This window comes from Colobus angolensis, unplaced genomic scaffold, assembly GCF_000951035.1.
Source record: "Colobus angolensis palliatus isolate OR3802 unplaced genomic scaffold, Cang.pa_1.0 Scaffold27, whole genome shotgun sequence".
Classification (NCBI taxonomy): domain Eukaryota; kingdom Metazoa; phylum Chordata; class Mammalia; order Primates; family Cercopithecidae; genus Colobus; species Colobus angolensis.
Window position 1 is genome coordinate 12,343,772 of NW_012115932.1, and position 19,807 is coordinate 12,363,578.

General features: G+C 47.5%; 1 protein-coding gene across 3 annotated transcripts in view; it reads left to right on the forward strand.

The window, feature by feature from the left end:
* Nucleotides 1-18,870, forward strand: part of WWC1 (WW and C2 domain containing 1) — a 177,047-nt gene extending 158,177 nt beyond the window's left edge. Inside the window, exons 18-23 of one of the 3 annotated variants that reach the window (XM_011947743.1) lie at nt 2,437-2,569; nt 3,828-3,992; nt 10,293-10,385; nt 14,157-14,408; nt 16,925-17,049; nt 18,033-18,870. In XM_011947743.1, the coding sequence (XP_011803133.1) occupies nt 2,437-2,569; nt 3,828-3,992; nt 10,293-10,385; nt 14,157-14,408; nt 16,925-17,049; nt 18,033-18,099 (835 nt within the window). In that variant the 3' untranslated portion in view covers nt 18,100-18,870. The remainder of the gene's footprint in view (nt 1-2,436; nt 2,570-3,827; nt 3,993-10,292; nt 10,386-14,156; nt 14,409-16,924; nt 17,050-18,032) is intronic. The other 2 variants (XM_011947744.1, XM_011947745.1) reach the window with 2 other exon arrangements.
* The last annotated feature ends 937 nt before the right edge of the window (nt 18,871-19,807 follow it).

The window sequence follows — 19,807 nt, forward strand, 5'->3', positions numbered from 1 at the left end:
CGCTGCAAAAGATTTACAAAATTAGCCAGGCATGGTGGCACGTGCCTGTAGTACTAGCTACTTGGGAGGCTGAGGTGGGAGAATCAACCACCTGAGCCCAAGAGTTCGAGGCGACAGTGAGCTATGATCACACCATGGCACTCCAGCCTCAGCCTTGGCGACAGAGCAAGACCCTGTCTCTAAAAACAAAGAAAAAAAAAGAAAATGCACATTAAAACCCAACAAGATGCAAGTACACACCCAGTAGAGTGACTAACTATAAAGACGAATGACACCAAGTGTAGTGAGGAACTAGAACTCTTAGAACATTGCTCAGGGGAAACATAAAATGGCAAAATCACTTTGGAGCAGCCATTTGTCCGTGTTTTTGTTGTTGTTGTTGTTGTTTTTTAGACAGAATCTCACTCTGTCATGCAGGCTGGAGTGCCGTGGTGCTATCTCGGCTCACTGCAACCTCCGCCTCCTGGGTTCAAGCAATTCTCCTGCCTCAGCCTCCTGAGTAGCTGGGATTACAGGCGCCCACCACCATGCCCGGCTGATTTTTGAATTTTTAGTAGAGACAAGGTTTTACCACGTTGGCCAGGATGGTCTTGAACTCCTGCCTTGGCCTCCCAAAGTGCTGGGATTACAGGTGTGAGCCACCATGCCCAGCCTATTGGTGTCTTAAAAGGGTACATTTACACTTACTATATGACCCAGTAATTCTGTTATCTGTTAGGGGCTGATTTGTATCCCCCCAAAATTCATACATTGAAGCCCTAACCCCCAGTACCTCAGAATGTGACTGTATTTGGAGATAGGGCTTTTAAAGAGGTGGTTAAGTTAACACGAGGCCATTAAAGTTGGGATGGGACCTCATACGAGGATATCTGGACACACAGACACCAGGGATGCGCGTGCACAGAGGACAGACCATGTGAGCACACTGCAAGAAGGCAGCCATCTGCTAGCCAGGGAGAGGGGCCTCAGGTGAATCAAACCTGCTGACACCTTGAGTGTGGATTTCCAGCCTCCAGAGCTGCCAGAAATCAATTTCTGTTGTTTAAGCCACCTAGTATGTGGTATTTTATTTTGGCAACCCTAGCAATATCCAACAGAAATGAAAATCTATATTCATGCATAGACTTATACATGAATGTACAAGAAGCTTTATTCATACTTGCTTGGAAATGTAAGTAATCCAAATGTTTATCAGCTGAACTCTCCTTCTCTCCTTCCTCCTCCTCCTCCTCTTCCTCCTCCTTTTCCTCAACCACCCGCCTCATTCCAAGGTTTGGAACCCCTACCCTGGGTGCATTTAAAGGCAGGTGAACAGATCTAGATATGTTGCAATATATCCATCCGATGGAATATTAATGATAAAAAGGACTGAACTGTCTGGGCATGGTGGCTCACACCTATAATCCCAACACTTTGGGAGGCCAAGGTGGGTAGATTGCTTGAGTCCAGAAGTTTGAGACCAACCTGGGCAACATACTGAAACTCTGTCTCTACAGAAAACAGGAAAATTAGCCAGGTGTGGTGGCACACACCTGTAGTCCCAACAACTCAGGAGGCTAAGGCAGGAGGATCACTTGAGCCCACTGGTGGAGGCTACAGTGAGCCAAGAGGGTCCCACTGCACTCCAACCTGGGTGACAGAGTGAGACTCTGATTCAAAAGAAAAAAAAAAAGGAGGAATGAACCGCTGATGCATACAGCATCGTGGATAAACTTCAGAAACGTTATGCAGACACAGAGAAGTCAGAGACAAAACAGCATATATTATCTGATTCTATTTGCATGAAACTCTAGAAAAGTCAAACCTAATCTATAGTAACAGCTAATCGGTGGCTGCCTAGTGGGAGATTAAACTGGGAAAAGGTAGGAGGGAATTCTGGTGAGGAATGGAATGTTCTACATCTCAAGTGCAGTGGTGGTTACATAGGTGAATACATTCGCCAAAACTCGTCAGACTATACACTGAAAATGCATTTTGTTGGAAACAAATTATGCCTCATTAAAAAAATTTTCTTTTGTTTTGAAACAGAGTTTCGCTCTTGTTGCCCAGGCTGGAGTGCAGTGGCGCGATCTCGGTTCCCTGTAACCTCCACCTCCCAGGTTCAAGCGATTCTCCTGCCTCAGCCTCCTGAGTAGCTGGGACTACAGATGCCCACCACCATGCCTGGCTAATTTTTGTATTTTTAGTAGAGATGGGGTTTCACCATGTTGCCCAGGCTGGTCTTGAACTCCTGACCTCAGGCGATCCGCCTGCCTCAGCCTCCCAAAGTGCTGGGATTACAGGCATGAGCCACTGCGTCTGGCCCCCGCAAAATTTTTTTTAATGTATCCTCAATCATCAAAAGGATTGGAAGCCCTCCCTTGGATGTACTTAAAGGCAGGTGAACAGAGGCAGAGTGGCTTCTGGGTGGGTAACCAAAGTGCTTTGTCATCACAGGAGGTACGAGGAGACCAGTGAAAATGAGGCAGTAGCTGAGGAAGAGGAGGAGGAGGTGGAAGAGGAGGAGGAAGAAGAGGATGTTTTCACTGAGAAAGCCTCACCTGATATGGACGGGTACCCAGCATTAAAGGTAGGAAGGGCTGGGGGGATGGAAGGGCTGTTGTGGAGAAAGAGCCTTCAATTCTTGTGCTGAAACAGTCAGAAAAGACGCAAAGCTAAGTCTTGGCCTCCAGCATCAGGGCACAAGCCCTCACAATGGAGTCACCTTTGGGTCGTTCTGGTGATGGTAAACCAGGAGAGGCCAACTCACCCATCTCTTTTCTTCTGCCCTCTGCATTTTCCCTGACTTCTCTGGATAGAATTCAAGCCTGGCAGTCAGATGGGTTTGGGTTCGAATTCTGGCTCTGATACTCCCTGGCTGTGTAGTCTTAGGCAGATGACTTCATCCCTCTCAAGCCTCCATTTTCTCATCTCTAAAATGGGCACAATAATACCAACCTTACAGATAGGCTCTCAAAATGTAGTTCTTTATGTGGATCTGCCCACAGTGCGATAGGAAAAAGGCCAGACTCCCTTTGCTGCCTGCTCCCCTGCTGCACTAGGGTCACATGTTACAGCAGGATTCACTCTCCATAGACAGCAGGCTCCAGGTCTCCTGGAGCTAGAGCACCTGCCGTGTTTGAGCGAGGCTGCAGCTGGAGTACCGCACAGAGGTGCCTGGCCACGGCGGGTGCAGTAGGATCTGGGCCCCAGTTCTAACTCCTCCACACCAAGGGGGCATCATTTTGCAATTTCTCCAGCCAGAGGGGGTGCCCTTTCTTAGAATTGTATAAAGGCACTATTTAGGCTGACAAAGGTCCTGCATGTAGGTGTTTTTGTTTGTTTATGTTTTCCTGATGACTACTGTGCATGGGCAGTAAAAAACCTGATGGGTTGGTTTTAAAAACAAGACTAGCTGGTTGCCTTCAGAATTCAATGAAAGCAACTGTAGTACTTTGCCAGGGCTGTGGAAGCCTTGGGTGTGGTTTTTCAAAATGCACTTGGTTTATAGGTTTTGAGAGTGTGACGTCCAGGACATTGGACATCACACTCTCAAAACTTTGAGACACCTCTACTGCTCATGTGAGTTTGTTTGGAGGCTGAATGTGCTCCCACCAGCCCCCAACCACACGTGCCACAGAGGGGTGGGGGTCGGTGCACCCAGCCTTGGGTACTGTCCTGACTTCAGCAGGCTGAGCTCATCTAGCAGGGCTAATGCCAAGGAAACCCTGGTGTGTCTGTGGGGAAAGGTGAGGTGACAGGAGGGAGGAGGAGCAGCTGAGTGGTCTCTGGTAGGTGGCTGAGACTCTGTGAACATTAGTGGCTTCAAGGTGTGACTTCTTCCTCAGGTGGACAAAGAGACCAACACGGAGACCCCAGCCCCATCCCCCACAGTGGTGCGACCCAAGGACCGGAGGGTGGGCACTCCGTCCCCGGGGCCATTTCTTCGAGGGAGCACCATCATCCGCTCTAAGACCTTTTCCCCGGGACCCCAGAGCCAGTACGTTTGCCGGGTAAGTGAGCGTGCAGACCCCTTCTGCTCCCCTCAGAGTAGCCGAGAGCCTCACACAGGGCTGGGTGCAAATCCCGTTACTCTCATGTTATTGGGTGACTTCGGGCATGTTAACACCTCAGAGTCTCAGTTTCCTCAGGTGGAGTTCACGGGCCTACTTCATAGGATTGTTTTAGACAAGCAATAGGAAAGGCTTGGTAGTTAGTACTTGGTCAATGTTATTATAATTCCAACCAACTCACTTCCTCCTTGTTCACACTCTGCCCTGCCCTCCTGCAACCACTTGCTGAGATCAGAGGGAGACCCCTCAGAGTCCCCGAGACACACAGGCGTTTCTTTCCCACCTCCGGGGCAATTCTAGGGTGCAGCCTGAGGCTGCCAAATTACAGCAGATCTGTATTATTTGGCTTCTAGTTTGTTTTGTTTTTTTAATTGAACCTGCTGCTAACATTTAAAACTTTTTAAAAAGGTGGCCAGATGCAGTGGCTCACACCTGTAAGCCCAACACTTTGGGAGGTTGAGGCAGGAGGGTCACTTGAGGCCAGGAGTTTAAAACCAGCCTCATCCACGTAGTGAGACCCTGTCTCCACCTGAGAAAAAATGAAAAATTAGCTGGGCATGGTGGCATGCACTTGTAGTTCTAGCTAGTGGGGAGACTGAGGCAGAAGAATTTCTTGAGCCCGGGAGTCCAGTGCTGCCCTGAGCCATGTTTGCACCACAGCACTCCAGCCTGGGCAACAGAGTAAGACCTGTCTTTAAAAAAAAATTATTTTTAACCTAAAGGGCAATTAAAAATAAAGCCGGGCGCAGTGGCTCATGCCTGTAATCCCAGCACTTTGGGAGGCTGAGGTGGGCAGATCACTTGAGGCCAGGAGTTCAATAACAGCCTGGCCCACATGTTGAAACCCTGTCTCTACTAAAAATACAAAAAATTAGCCGGGCATGGTGGCGCATGCCTGTAATCCCATCTACTTGGGAGGCTGAGGCAGGAGAATCCTTGAACCCAGGAGACAGAGGTTGCAGTGAACCGAGATCGCACCATTGCACTCCAGCCTGGGCGACAAGAGCGAAACTTCGCCTCAAACAAATAAAATAAATAAAATAAAATAGGAAGAGTTTGACGAAAAATTCCAGTTCTTCTTGAAAAAAAGAGACTGTATGTCACCACAGACCACACACAATTGGCAGCAATTGGCTGGCACCAAGGTGGGGGCAACTGTCCTTAGTTGATGGAGATGGGGAGCTTTCCAGTCCACTCTAGCCTCTACCTGGCCCTCTTTACCTGTTACATTTGCCTACCAGCTCCTGTATACCCAGAGGAATGTACAAGCCCTGCAGTGATCTTTGTTCCTTCATACCCTCACTTTCCTTGCTTTCCAGTTCCCCTACCCCTTCCCCTGCCTAGGCCAGCCCACCTTCCTTCATTCTACCCTGCATGGGGGGTCTGAGTGTTTACTGAGTCTGAGGGGTCATGCTTTTGCTGGGGCTACAGAACCAGCCCTTGCTCCTGACCTTCCATGGGGCAGCACAGATAAGACATGTGCCTACTTACCTGAGTCCTGAGTTCCAGTGATATCAGTATCCTTCCTTCCCCCACCATATAGAACCACTGAATAATAACTAGGCCCTCAACAGAACCTTCCTGCCTAATCCAAAAAGTTGTCACAGAAGGGGAGGCCTGTGGAGTCCACACTTGGTTCTCTGCCTGCCACTTACATGACTATTGTTATGGAGGGAAGGGAAGAAGAAGGGAGGGGTCTCATTATCTGAGTATTCAGTGTTCAAGGCCTACAAGTATATAAGATTGATTAGAGAAGCTCATTTCTTTATAATGTGAAAATTTTACTAATTGACTGGCTGCTTGTCAAATGAGTCTTCATGGAAACATTCCCTGCAGTCCCTCTCAGGAGCAACTTAAACCTCTGCCTTCTGTGGTAGAGCTCTAGCTAATTGTTTGAACTTGTAAGCAGCTGAAAAAGATAATGCAGGTAACAATGCATGTTGGCTTCATATCTTGCACAAGGTGCAGGATTTCCTGAAGACACTGAATGTGATGTTGGGCTTCCTAAATCATAGGTGCAATTAAGCTGGCTCACAACTGCAGGAGAGAAAAATCCAATCGGTGCTTCTCTATTAAAAATACAAAATTAGCCAGGTGTGGTGGCTCATCGCATGCCTGTAGTCCCAGCTAGTTGGGAGACTGAGGCAGGAGAATCACTGGAACCTGGGAGGCGGAGGTTGCAGTGAGCCAAGATGGGGCCATCGCACTCCAGCCTGGGCAACAAGAGCAAAACTCTGTCTCAAAAAGAAAACATGAATAATTTGAATGATTTAGAAAAGCCCTTAAGAAAATGGATAACCCTCTGCATTTTTTTTTGGGCGGGGGGGAAATTACTACCATTATGAACGTGCAGTAGAAATCAAACACAAAGAGGAGAATGTCACTCATTAGAAAAATCTAACCAAAAAATATGAGTGTTTCACTCGTTCTTTTTCATCAGGATTAGAATGTGGTTGTAATTTTGTTAAATGGGAGATATAAAATAGAATAACTTTGATGAAATGTTTATCTTTTCCACCTATAGACTCAACCTCAAACATTTTTCCCCAGTGTTTTCTGTAAAATTCTGGTTCTCTGTTTAAATGGATTTACTTTTAAGTGACCCTTTTCTAGGATTGGCGTCTTCAAATAACAAAAAACACCTGTCCTAGTTAAATAAGCATCTGTAACACACCAAGCACTATGCTTCCACTTCCCATATTTTATTATTTGTACCGTTTCTAACCCTGCAAGATCACAAATTAAGAGATTCCCAGTCAATGGAGATCACACACCACAGGTAGAAAGGGCCTTTTTTTTTTTTTTTTTTTTAAGCAAAGTCATATATTTTTCCTTCTTTGCTTTCTAGCTGGCCCACTTCAGCTTAAGCTTATGTCTTTTTTTATAAAACTTTTTTATAAAACTTACTGAAGGCTTACTATAGCCAAGAGTACAACATCATGAAGATTTTCTATCATTTCCTCTAAAACTCTGCAGGCATGAAGACTGTCTGCTGAGGTATAGCAGGGAACAATTTAACCCTTTGTTTTGCACCCACAAGATGAGCATTACCAAATTCCCAACAGAGACATGCTGGGGCTGTGCTATGCCTCCACCCTGCCCCCTCCACAGCCAGCTCCACGTGTCTCAGTCTGTAACTGATAGCATTCTACTTCCTGCCTATACAGGTCAGGGTTTTTCATTGCAAGCAATGGAAATGGACAGTGAGCAGTATATGCAGGAAAATTTGGGGGAAAGTAAATTGAGGAGCTCACACACTCATCGTAAGTCTGTAGAACCAGCCTCAGAAATCAGGACCTAGAAAGGCCAGACCATAGCCAAAATCACACCACAAAGCCAATCAGGTGACACCTTCACCGATGCTGCCACAAAACCTGGCCCCAGCCGGCCCCACTGCTGCCCCTGGCATTCAATATTTATGCCTCCACCAGGTTCCTGTCCCAGCTGGCATGGAAGCTCTGGTCACTGCTGCCACTGCCACTACTTACCATTAATGGCTTCTCCCTGAGATAACAACAAACCTGGCACATCTGTAGAATGAAGGAGAGAAAGAGTGGCCTGTTTCAATTCAAGAGGCATAGTAACAGACTTGGATGCAAGTCACCAGGTTGTGATTCAAGGCCTGGAGCGTTTGCATCCAACTGACAGAAACTAGTCCTGTGCCTGCCTCTAGCTGCAAGGGAGGCAGTAAAAGCGAGGTTCTGCTACTTTCAGCTTCATCATTGGGGGGTGGGCTTTGTTTCCCACCAAGTCATAAGGTGGGGTTTTCCCACCCACAGGATGGGATTTCAAATGCTAATCAGCAACACTTCGAGCCCCCGCAGCCACAAAACAAATTTTCTGTGTCATCTAATCTTACAGCCCTACAAGGTGAGTTGTGTGAACACCATTTTATGGACACAGAAGCTAAGACTCAAAAACTCAAAGCACTGTGCTCTAGGACACACAGCTACTAAGTGCAAAGCTGGGAGTCCAACTCCAAAGCCTGCAGCCTCTCTGTTGCTCAGAGCCACCTCCTGAGGGGCTTCCTCTGGCCTCCTTGGGTCTGATTGTGAGTAGCCCCTTCTGCTGGCCTCTGCACAAAAGGCGTCCCCTGCTGAGTGGCTCCCTTGTTTGGTCTTTATCTTTGCCTATGTCACTTGGTTAGTTTCACTGTCTTGAGTTCCCCCACTGAACTTGAAGTCCAGAGGCCATGAATTACCCTTCCTACAGCTCTCCTCAGCCCCCGTGTATTCATCTGAAGTGCTGCCACATTTTTGCGTTGATTGACTTTGACCAAATGGACACAGCCCGTCCTAAATTCTCATTCCTGAACTAGTTTCCTGTGACTCTAAATGATTTCACTACTCCCTGCATCAGTATGCATTGAAGTATCTTTATATTAGAGAAAGCTAAATTCAAGGACTTAATGTAGCTTCTGTCTCTCTTTTATATAATATAGTCTTTAACACATAAACAACTACAACTTAAGGATCAATTATCCCGATACCCATTTCTGGTCGGTAGGACACATATCCTTCAAGTGCCACCACTGGATTAAAACAATGTAGAATAAAAGGCTGGGCACAGTGACTCACACCTGTAATCCCAGGATATTGAGAGGCTTAAGTGGGAGGATCACTTGAGCCCAGGAGTTTGAAACCAACCTGGGCAACATGGTGAAACCTTGTCTCTACAAAAAATACAAAAATTATCCGGGCACAGTGGCATATGCCTTTAGTCCCAGCTACTTGAGAGGCTGAGGCAGGAGAATCACTTGAGCCCGAGAAGTCAAGGCTGCAGTGAGACGAGATAGTGCCACTGCACTCCAGCCTGGGCGACAGGAGTGAGGCCCTGTCTCAAAACAAAAACAAAAAAAAGAAAAAAAGAAAAGAAAAAAACCCCTTCTGGTACCACATGCAACCAGTTTACATGAATCTACCCCAGTTGTCAAGATGGCACACCCTTCCACCTGCACATTAGTTTCATCTCTGAGCCCTAACTGTAGGCTGGAGCCAGGAGAGCTGGTGGCCTTGGAACCAAACAGACTGGGCCTTGAACTCTGGTTTTGATGCTCCCCAGCTATTCAACTTTACAAGCTTCTTAATCTCTCTGGGCCTCAGTTCCTATCGCGTTAGAATTGTTTGAGGATTAAATGAAACTGTCACTAAAGCACCTGGCATGCAGCAGGTGCTCTATCCATGTGGCAGTCATTATTTTTACTATTCAGCGTCTGGTTCTGGTTGAGGCCCTGCCTAGCCCAGTGGCTATTTCATCAGTCTGTCCCTGGAGTTGCTGTGTTTGTCAGCTTAGCAGGACTATTAATGTCATTATCACAAGTAATTATCAATAACCACAGAAACAGCTTCTCAAGAGACCTGCAGCAGTGAACTGACAGCTGCTAGACACACAAGCACAATAGCATCGGCCTCTGGTAACCCACTGACTTTGGAAATAGGACTCAGAAAGAACTCCCCACCCTGCTCCCACCTCCCAGGGGTGCTGTCATCGTAACCACCCTCTCTTGTGCTCCTCGGGGGATGGGACACACTCTCAATACAGAAGCTTCCCATCCTGACTGTAGGCCTGATTTCCAGTCTTAGATGGGGAATACTAGCCCTCTGGGGGGAGTATAGATAACTCAGTGATTGAGGGGATGCCCACGGGAAAGTTACGATCTGCCCCATTATCTCTAAGGATATGGTCCCTGAGGCTTTGCCTTTAAGCTGCCCTTTTCTTTTTTAAATATCAATCTTGACAGCGGCTCCGTTTGAGTCAGTAAAGGCAGTCTCTCTAGACACCAGGGAAGAGTTGATGCAAAAATGCCCTTTGTGTAGTAGGTCAAGAGGGCAGTGATACACTGAAGTCACACTGCCCAGTGTCCAGCCCTGCTGTGTGACTGACCAGCTTGCCAACCTTGGGCCAGTTCTGCAACCCCTAAGCTTCTGTCACCTCATTTGTGAAATGGGTTTGCTCCTATCACATGGGGTTGTTGGAAAGGTTCAATGGGATGTTCGTGGCATTTAGCATCGTGCAGATACTAGCATGGAGATGAAGCAGTGTGCATCATGCATACTACATGCTCAATGAATGTTCACTTATAAAGAAAGGAAAAGTCAGAATGAAACCTGGAACAGGAAAGTCTGGGTGTTTGTGGAAGGACTGTGCTGAGCGGAGGAACCTGACCTCCCTCGGGGCTTCAGTGCACCTTCCGGAATGCACTCTGACCATGTTTAACATTCCGTGACTTTTCTCTTGCAGCTGAATCGGAGTGATAGTGACAGCTCCACTCTGTCCAAAAAGCCACCTTTTGTTCGAAACTCCCTGGAGCGACGCAGCGTCCGGATGAAGCGGGTAAGAGTCACCTCGAAGCTATTTTTCTGCTCCTCCCCCATTGCCCCAAGCCCTGTGTCCTGCACACACATCTCCTGATGTCTGGCCATTTCTCCTCAGCCACTGGCTTGAAAAATGTTGCTCTCGCAAGCATGATGGTATTTGCGAACAGATGTTTGTGAGCTATGAGGCCTGTGTAGCCACTGGGGAAGGTGCCAAAGGGTAAATGTATTTGTCTTATTATGACAAATAGGTTAGAAGAGGAGTGTGTACACTTGGCCTTGCCTTCCTAGATAGAAATCAAAGTCAGTAAGAACTGACCAACCCAGCTGGGTGCAGTGGCTCACACCTGTAATCCCAACAGTCTGGGAGGCCGAGGTGGGAAGATCGATCACCTAAGGTCAGGGGTTCAAGACCAGTCTGGCCAACATGGTGAAACCCCATCTCTACTAAAAATACAAAAATTAGCTGTGTGTGGTGGCACGTGCCTGTAGTCCCAGGCTGTACTTGGGAGGCTGAGGCAGGAGAATCGCTTAAACTCAGGAGGTGGAGGTTGCAGTGAGCCGAGATTGCACCACTGCACTCCAGCCTGGACAACAGAGTAAGACTCTGTCTCAAAAAAAAAAAAAAGAACTAACCAACCCAGCATGTCACAGTCATCAGTCAGAGAGCATCATCTGACAGGAGCCTGCCTCATGCAAGACTCTGCTCAGTGTGTCTGTCATCCAGGTCCCGGTGACCCTCCTGCTGGCAGAGAAGCTGGGTGCCTCTGAGCACCAGCCTGAAGCAGGGAAGCCCACGGGGAAAAGGCTGCAGATTTGCCCTGCAGAAGCCTCCTGACTTTTCCTAGTGGAGACTGAGTTGAGCGATCCAGATGGGGTGGGCGTAGGCAAAGGAGCGACCCCTGATTTGTGTTTGACCACTAAGGGCTGCAGCAGATGCAAGGAGCCCTCCCCACTTTGGGCTTTCAACACAAGTTTAAAGCAGTTCTGTCTTATGAGTTTGCAGAACTGGAAGAAACCAGGAGCCAGAATGTCAGAAAGAAAAAAAGAAAGAAAGCAAAGCAAAAGAGAGCATGGAGGGAAAAGATAGTGCCAACAGCCCCTAGTAGGGGCAGGCACCCCCGTCTCCTGCACTGCTTGCTGACAGCCAGAATCTGGTCCTTTGCCGGACATCCCACACCCTAACAAGTCTGAGGGGGAACTGGAGAGACAAGAGAGAGACAGCAACGCAGGAGAGACTACACAGGGAAGGGAGAGTGTGTGGGTGTGGGAGAAAGTGGACGTGGCCTCAGGTGACAGAGACAACCAACTGCCCACTCTGGGTCCCCCACCCCAAACCCCTCTTCTGTAGCTGGCTTGTACTGCAGTCTCTGGAGCACCAAAAGTTACCTGGAGAGCTTGGTGACAATGCAGATTGCAAGGCCACACTTCTGACCATTTAATTCAGGCAGCTGGCATGGGCCCTGAAAACTGCATTTTAATAAAGCTCCTCAGGAGCTTCTGGAGCAGATGTTCATGATCCACCCCTGCAGAAATGCCACTGATCTGCTACTTGCTCCCCCTGCATTTCCCACAGCTCCTTTCTAAGGCAGGCCCCACAGAAGCAGGCCCCCTTCATCACCCCCTGTTCCCCTTAAGCAAGAGGATGACTTACTAAGGGAGCCCCTGCTGGTGGGTCTGAGCCCACATTTCCCTCGGGTCGGGAGAGTCCAGAGGCTGGGCCTGGGCCCTTGGGCACTGCTCCTTGCTTCCACGCACTGCCTGAGTTATGTTCTCTCTACTGCAGCCTGCCCAGCTTCTGAGACTGGACATGGGTCAGACGAAGCAAAAGAATCTTTATTTGTTGCTCTGAGTGCTTGAGCCATGTAGATCACTCAGCTGAATTTCCTTGATCCTGCTCGTTTTTAAGCACAGAGAAGACCACGTTCAACCTAGAAGAGCATTCTAGAAATTCTTCCTAGAGCTGTCTTATGTTCCTAATAGTATGCTAGCTAGCCTTGCAAAATGAGACTAGGTTTTATGGTAATACTTCTTATGCTGTGTCTGAGATCTCTTTATTGGTCATTGTATTTGTTTTCTATTGCTACATAACAAATCACCACAAACTTTAGCAGCCTAAAATAATACAAATGCCTTACTTCACAGTTTCCGCAGGTCAGGAGTTCAAGCACAGGTTAGCTGAGCCCTCTCCCCAGGGTTTTAGCAGGCTGAAACCTCTAAGTGTTAAATGGCCACATCCTCACCTGGAGGCTTGACTAAGGAAACATCTGCATCCAGGCACTGCCTCCAGTTGTTGGCAGAATTTATTGCCTTGTAGTTTCTTGCTAGCTGTCAGCTGGGGGGTTGGGGGAGCATTTTCAGCTCCTAGAGGTCACTCTCAGGTTTTTGCCCTGTGGCCGTCTCCACAACATGCTTTAGTTACTTCTTCAAGGCCAGCAGAAGAGCCCAGCCAGGAAAAGCCCAGGCCATCTTTTAGGGGCTTGCCTGATTAAGTCAGGACCACCTGGAATAATCTTCCTTTTGATTAACTCAAAGTCAACTGATTAGTGGGAGTGATAGTTCATATTCACAGGTCGCATTGGAATTGAAGGAGAGGAGATTATACAGGGCATGTATATTAGGAATGGGATTTGAGAAACCATTTTAGAATTCTGACTCCCATAGTCATGAATTACTGTTTTTTAATCATTAGTGATTTGTGATGGGAGGAGAGTTAATGGTCGAATTAATCAGGGTCTTTTACATATAGATAACTGAAGAAACTAACTCAAATACAGCTTAAAAATGAAAGAGGGAATTTATTGTCTAATTTAATGAAAAACATCCAGGATGTTGGAGTACCTTCAGGCATGGCTTGATCCAAAGTTTGAAATGATGTCATCAGGCCTCAGCCCCCTTCTCATGGCGTTGCTCCCTCTGTACAGCTTAATTCTCAAACAGGTCACCCCACAAGTAAAGATGATCATGATTAGTCCCCAGGTTTATATCTTAAAGGCTTAGCAACATCGGTGTAAAGACATTGCCTCTTTTCCAAGTAGTTCAGCAAAGTGCCAGAATGAAGTATTAATGGTTGGGCTTTGATAACATACTCACCTCTGAACCTGTCACTGAGATTCAGATTGGCCAGGTTCAGGTCACATTCCTATCTCTGATGCCCCCACACAAACCAGGTGGATTGAGTGCAGAGGAGGAGATCTCCAAGGGAAGGTGAGGGCGTTGTTACTCTAAGGCTGGGGAAACAAATGCTGGACAAGCAGAAACAATAGGGGCCCATTCCAGGAACACAAAATCAAGAAGACATGACTTCTGCCCTCAAGCGGGAACAGACCTGTATTGGGGAAACAACTTCAGAACAGTACAGTGACAGGAATCAGTAACTGAGAACGTACATATGGAGGGTGCTGAGAGTACTGAAGCTGGCACAGTGTACAGAGAGGGCGGGTGGGGACTGCAGTCAGCTCCCTGGAGTGGAACTTCAACTTTACCACACATGCCCTGTGGGACTTAACCTCTGCAAGCCTCCTCGGTGCAGATGATAACCCTCAGGACCTCCTAGGTTTGTGAAAATGGAACGAGGTTATGGAAATGAAGTGCTTAGTACCATTCTTGGGACATAATAAATGCCCAGTAAACATGAGCTGAATGGGAGAATTCACAACAGGCTTCCCAGGGAAGGGGAAGCCCCATTCGGAAGGAGTGGATGCCTACAGATAAACAAAGACAGGGTATTTGAGGGTCAGAGGAAGGGGTTGGGTGGGCTCACTGGGCAGAGCTCTAATAACAAGAGAAGCCATCCCCACTCCCACAGCCTTCCTCGGTCAAGTCCCTGCGCTCCGAGCGTCTGATCCGCACCTCGCTGGACCTGGAGTTAGACCTGCAGGCGACAAGAACCTGGCACAGCCAACTGACCCAGGAGATCTCGGTGCTGAAGGAGCTCAAGGAGCAGCTGGAACAAGCTAAGAGCCACGGGGAGAAGGAGCTACCGCAGTGGTTGCGTGAGGACGAGCGTTTCCGCCTGCTGCTGAGGATGCTGGAGAAGCGGGTGAGTGCAGCCTCGAAGGCAGGGGAGCCCTGCGCTCTGCCCCAAAGAGTCAGGGGCCACTGCCCCAGGGAAGAGAGGCCAGAGCTCATGATGCACCCTACAATTCCCACCACAGCTTCCACTGAGGGTGTTCCACCCATCCCTTGTTCCCATCAGCAGAGGGATCCAGGAATCCCTTTGCCTACTTAACGTTATGAACCTTTCACCTGGCTGCAAGGCCCATTTACTGCATTTGTTGATGTGTTTTTGTATGCAAGCCCTTACTGTTCACACATGTACTCATCATGCAGCTCTTCATGAAATACATTGGGGACCCAATCTGTGTCACAGCACACACTTTAACAGAGTAACAATAGGACACTGACCTGCCTTGGTGCCTGCCCAGGAAATCCCACAGGGCAGCCCTTGCCAAAGGAGGAGAAGGGCTGGTCACACCAGGGCCTTCTGCTAACAAGGGTGCCCTGGAGTACAAGTCTGCTGGCACCTCTGCCCTGCTATAATAAGTTTAAGGGATTTAGGGGTTGATCAAGGAGAAAAATATAACCTCAAAATGGTGTTAGCACACAAGTTTTATATTAGCTATGCTTTTTTTTTTTTTTTTTGGAAGACACGTTTTCTCTCTGTCACCCAGGCTGGAGAGTGGTGGCATGATGGCTCACTACAACATCTATCTCCCAGGTTCTATCAATCCTCCCACCTTAGCCTCCTGAGTAACTGGGATGACAGGTGCATACCAATATGCCTGGCTAATTTTTGTATTTTCTGTAGAGATGGGGTTTCACTATGTTGCCCAGGCTGGTCTCAAACTCCTGGGCTCAATCAACCCACCTCGGCCTCCCAAAGTGCTGGGATTACAGGCGTGAGCCGGTGTGCCTGGCTTGCGCTGCACTTTGACAGGTTTGCATGCCGGGGAAGCCCCTCACAGCATGAGACCTTCCAAAGGTGCTGGGGGCCACTGCCCAGTGTGGAGGAAGGCAAGGGAACTCCCAGGAGAGAGCTGGGGAAGAGGGGCCATCTAGGTTAGGTAGCTGTGCAGCACGATGGGGAGTCTCTGGGTCAGGGAACTCCAAAGCACAGCAGCAGCTTGGGGTCTCTTACAGGCCCAGGCTTTATCTGTGGCTAGCAAATGTTAGGTACAATTTCTCAGGGTATGCAAAACTGGAAGGTTGTATATTTAAAAGTTGCTTATTTGAGCTATATGTAAAACAACTGGAAGGGTAAAAATTTGAGTTTGGCACCAGCAGGCTTTTAAGGTCCCAACAGGTCCCAGACTGCCATGAAGAAACAAACAATATAGGGCCAATATCCAAGGGCCATTCTCTACTCCTTTATGAAAAATAACACCTGCCACTCTGTGATCACCACCCATGGCAAGAAAGACCTTTGCTAGTTCTCTCTGCACACAGCCAGACTCGCTGAGAGTACCTTACAGAGGGTGCCTACCTGAACTGTCAGGACCATCAGCTGAAATCTCAGTGCTCAGGGCAGGTGGTGATGCCCTACGGCAGGAAGATGATGCTGGACTTCTTAGGCCTGGACCGATGTGGGAGCTTCAGACTGACTCTGGCAGCTCTGAAGTTCCAGAAAAGTTTCTTTCTTTCTTATTTATACCCTGTTTACTTATAAACAGGATTATAACAAGAGCATTGAGGGGAAAATAGAAAATTGGAAGGCTTGAAGGAGGAGAGGAAATAAATATATCCCAAACCTAAAGTAACCTAATAATAGTTAGGTATTATATTTATCTTTGAGCTTCCTGGTAGCCAAGGCAAAAAGAGATCAGAAAACAAGTGCCTATGTGCCCTACCTTAACACTTGATCTTAGTCAAAAGACTGAGAAGTAATACGTGCCCTGACTTAAGAAAAACAAACTGAGAAAACTTGACCTTTCGAATAGTTAAAAAAAAAAAAAAAAAAGTAACATTTATGACTTCTAAAAAAGAACCATTGAAATGATGGCTTTATTTACCAAAATTCTGTCTTTGTGCAATGTTTTCAAGTATATGGTACATGGATATTTTAGGGCTATCTGTGGTTTGTTCTCAAAAGTGTTTGCATATATTTACGTTAGGAGGAAGGGGCATAGTGTTATACCCAAGCCTCTTAAGAACTACTGCATGGCTTGGGACTGGGTTTCCACCACTTCTTAGTAGTCTGACATTAAAGAAATTTCTTACTATGCTGGAGCCTCAGTTCCCTGGGTAAAATAGAGGTAATAACGTCTACCTTCCTGGGTGGCCTGAGGATTAGAGGTAGTGCACATTTCACCAGGCAGCCCTCATCTCCTCAATTCCTCAGATCCACACAGGTATTCTGTTTCCTGGCCCCAAAAATCTAGTCACTCAAACAGATGATTTGAGCACTTCCCATTATGGTTCTGAAAGAAGTGGATCCCACGGGGAGCAGAAGTGAGGGTGCCGTCCCTACAGGAGCCCCCTCTGTTTTGATAGGGAGTTCTCCTTGCCCCTTTCTGGAGGCCCCCTCCACTGACTCAGGGCCCTGCTTGCTTTGCCCAGCAGATGGACCAAGCAGAGCACAAGGGTGAGCTTCAGACAGACAAGATGATGAGGGCAGCTGCCAAGGATGTGCACAGGCTCCGAGGCCAGAGCTGTAAGGAGCCCCCAGAAGTGCAGTCTTTCAGGTAAGCAGAGGGCCCCGACAGCCCCCTTTCCCTTTCTCAGCCAACCCACGGCCTTAGTCTTCTGTCTGTGGTCTTACTGCTTCCATCCCTTGCTCACAGAGCACTGGCTTTCTCTGAACAGATGTTCATCCTCCGCCAAGCCATCCCTGGCGATCCATGAGCTCTGCAGCACTCTTCCTCCGGCTGTCTTTATCGGTCCCCACACAACTCGAGCTAATTTGTTAGATCCTCTTGTTTAATGAATGAGCCACCTGCTCCAGCCTTTCCTCGTAGTGTTTTCGTCACTGGTAATTGTGGAGGGTTGGCTGAATGATAAATAAGCCTGTGGGTAATGGATGCTCGCTGGGCCTCCCTGGCTCTGCCTGCCACCTGCTAGGATCCCAGGGAGGTGCTTTCTTGTTATGCTGGACCCAGGTGTATTCTCGGAGTGTCCCAAATGCCATTTGGCCTGGGCCTCCCATCCACAGAGGCCCTAGCATTTAGACTTCTGATGTCCTCTCAGATAAGGTACACGTTTGTGTATGTGCTAAAAAAAAATTCCTTTGTGGAATATAAACATTTAAAATGTACATTTGTGCAACTATCTTTGGGCATCTCTTAACTTTTTAACAAATTGAGAATCTGAAACAAACAAACATTGGAAGTGGCCCAAGGATCCTTTTAAACTCTGAGAAGCCTCTGATTTGATTTGAACTAAGGGTCATTGTTCATGCTAATGGTCTTTAAAGCAGTGATTCTCAACCAGGGGTGATTTCTCCCCTTCCCCCTGGAACATTTGGCAATGAGCATGCATTTTGGGTTGTCGTAACTGGAGGTCAAGGATACAGCCAGCATCTAGAGGGTAGAGGCCAAGGACGTTGCTAAACATTCTACAGTGAATGTATAGGACAGCCCTCATGACAAAGAATTATCCTGCCCAGAATCTCTGCAGAGTAAGGTTGAAAACCCCTGCTCCTGCTCTAAAGGGATGGTCTCTCTTACAGGGAGAAGATGGCATTTTTCACCCGGCCTCGGATGAATATCCCAGCTCTCTCTGCAGATGACGTCTAATCGCCAGAAAAGTATTTCTTTTGTTCCACTGACCAGGCTGTGAACATTGACTGTGGCTAAAGTTATTTATGTGGTGTTATATGAAGGTACTGAGTCACAAGTCCTCTAGTGCTCTCGTTGGTTTGAAGATGAACTGATTTTTTAGTTTGGGTCCTACTGTTGTTATTAAAAAAACAGAACAAAAACAACACACACACACACACACACACACACACACACACACACAAACAGAAACAAAAAAAAAACCAGCATTAAAATAATAAGATTGTATAGTTTGTATATTTAGGAGTGTATTTTTGGGAAAGAAAATTTAAATGAACTAAAGCAGTATTGAGTTGCTGCTCTTCTTAAAATCGTTTAGATTTTTTTCAGTTTGTACAGCTCCACCTTTTAGAGGTCTTACTGCAATAAGAAGTAATGCCTGGGGGACGGTAATCCTAACAGGACGCCCCGCACTTGTCACAGTACAGCTAACTTTTCCTAGTTAACATATTTTGTACAATATTAAAAAAATGCACAGAATCCATTGTGGGGGGAGGGATTCAGAGGTGCATCCATGGATCTTCTTGAGCTGTGACGTGTTTTTATGTGGCTGCCCAACGTGGAGCGGGCGGTGTGATAGGCTGGGCGGGCTAAGCAGCCCAGTCTATGTGGGTAACAGGCCACGCTGGTCTCAGATGCCCAGTGAAGCCACTAACCTGAGTGAGGGGAGGGCTGTGGGGAGCTCCATTAAGTTTTATCTCCATCAATAAAGTGGCCTTTCAAAAAGAATCTTCCTCTTGCTCTCTTTTTCTTTCCTACCCCTCACTTCATCTGTTTCCCTGATTTTTGACTCTTCCCCTTTCCAGTCATTTCTTTCCCACCCATCCCCAGTCCTGGAAACATTTGTTTTTTTCTTTTGCCCACTGTTTTCATTTGCTCATTAAATTAAAATGATGGCTCGGCTCATTGGGAATCCACATGCCCAAGTTACACTGGGGATATGCTCTCTGTACTGTCTCCTCCTATGGAATTCCACACCACCCAATGAGAGCTGACTTCACCATTTCTTCATATGAGCACCATTCTGTGTCATCCCCAACCCAGGGATAGTAGGTGCTACAGCTTGTGCTTCATGCTGCTCCTGTGGCCCCTATCCCTACCCAGCTCAGAGCTTTGCAGGGTCTATTGCAGACAATCAGAAGTCAGCTTCTAACAAATAGCACCAGCCACAAATCTCTTCCTCCTTTCTCTCTGACATTACCCTGTGCAACTTTTTTCAAAGTCTGTTGCACCACTCAGCAAAGCATGTTGCACCAGCTATATCAGAATCACCTGGGGCAGCCTATTAAAAATGCGGACTGTTGAGACCATACTGGCTAACACGGTGAGACCCTGTCTCTACTAAAAATACAAAAAATTAGCTGGGCGTGGTGGTGGGCACCTGTAGGCCCAGCTACTCGGGAGACTGAGGCAGAATGATGTGAACCCGGGAGGTGGAGCTTGCAGTGAGCCAACATTGCGCCACTGCACTCCAGCCTGGGTGACAGAGCAAGACTCTCAAAAAAAAGAGGAAAAAAAGGGCGTGCCCAAGATGGCCGAATAGGAACAGCTCCAGGCTCCAGCTCCCAGCGTGAGCGACACAGAAGATGGGTGATTTCTGCATTTTCAACTGAGGTACTGGGTTCATTTCACTGGGGCATGTCGGACAGTTGGCGCTGGTCTGCAG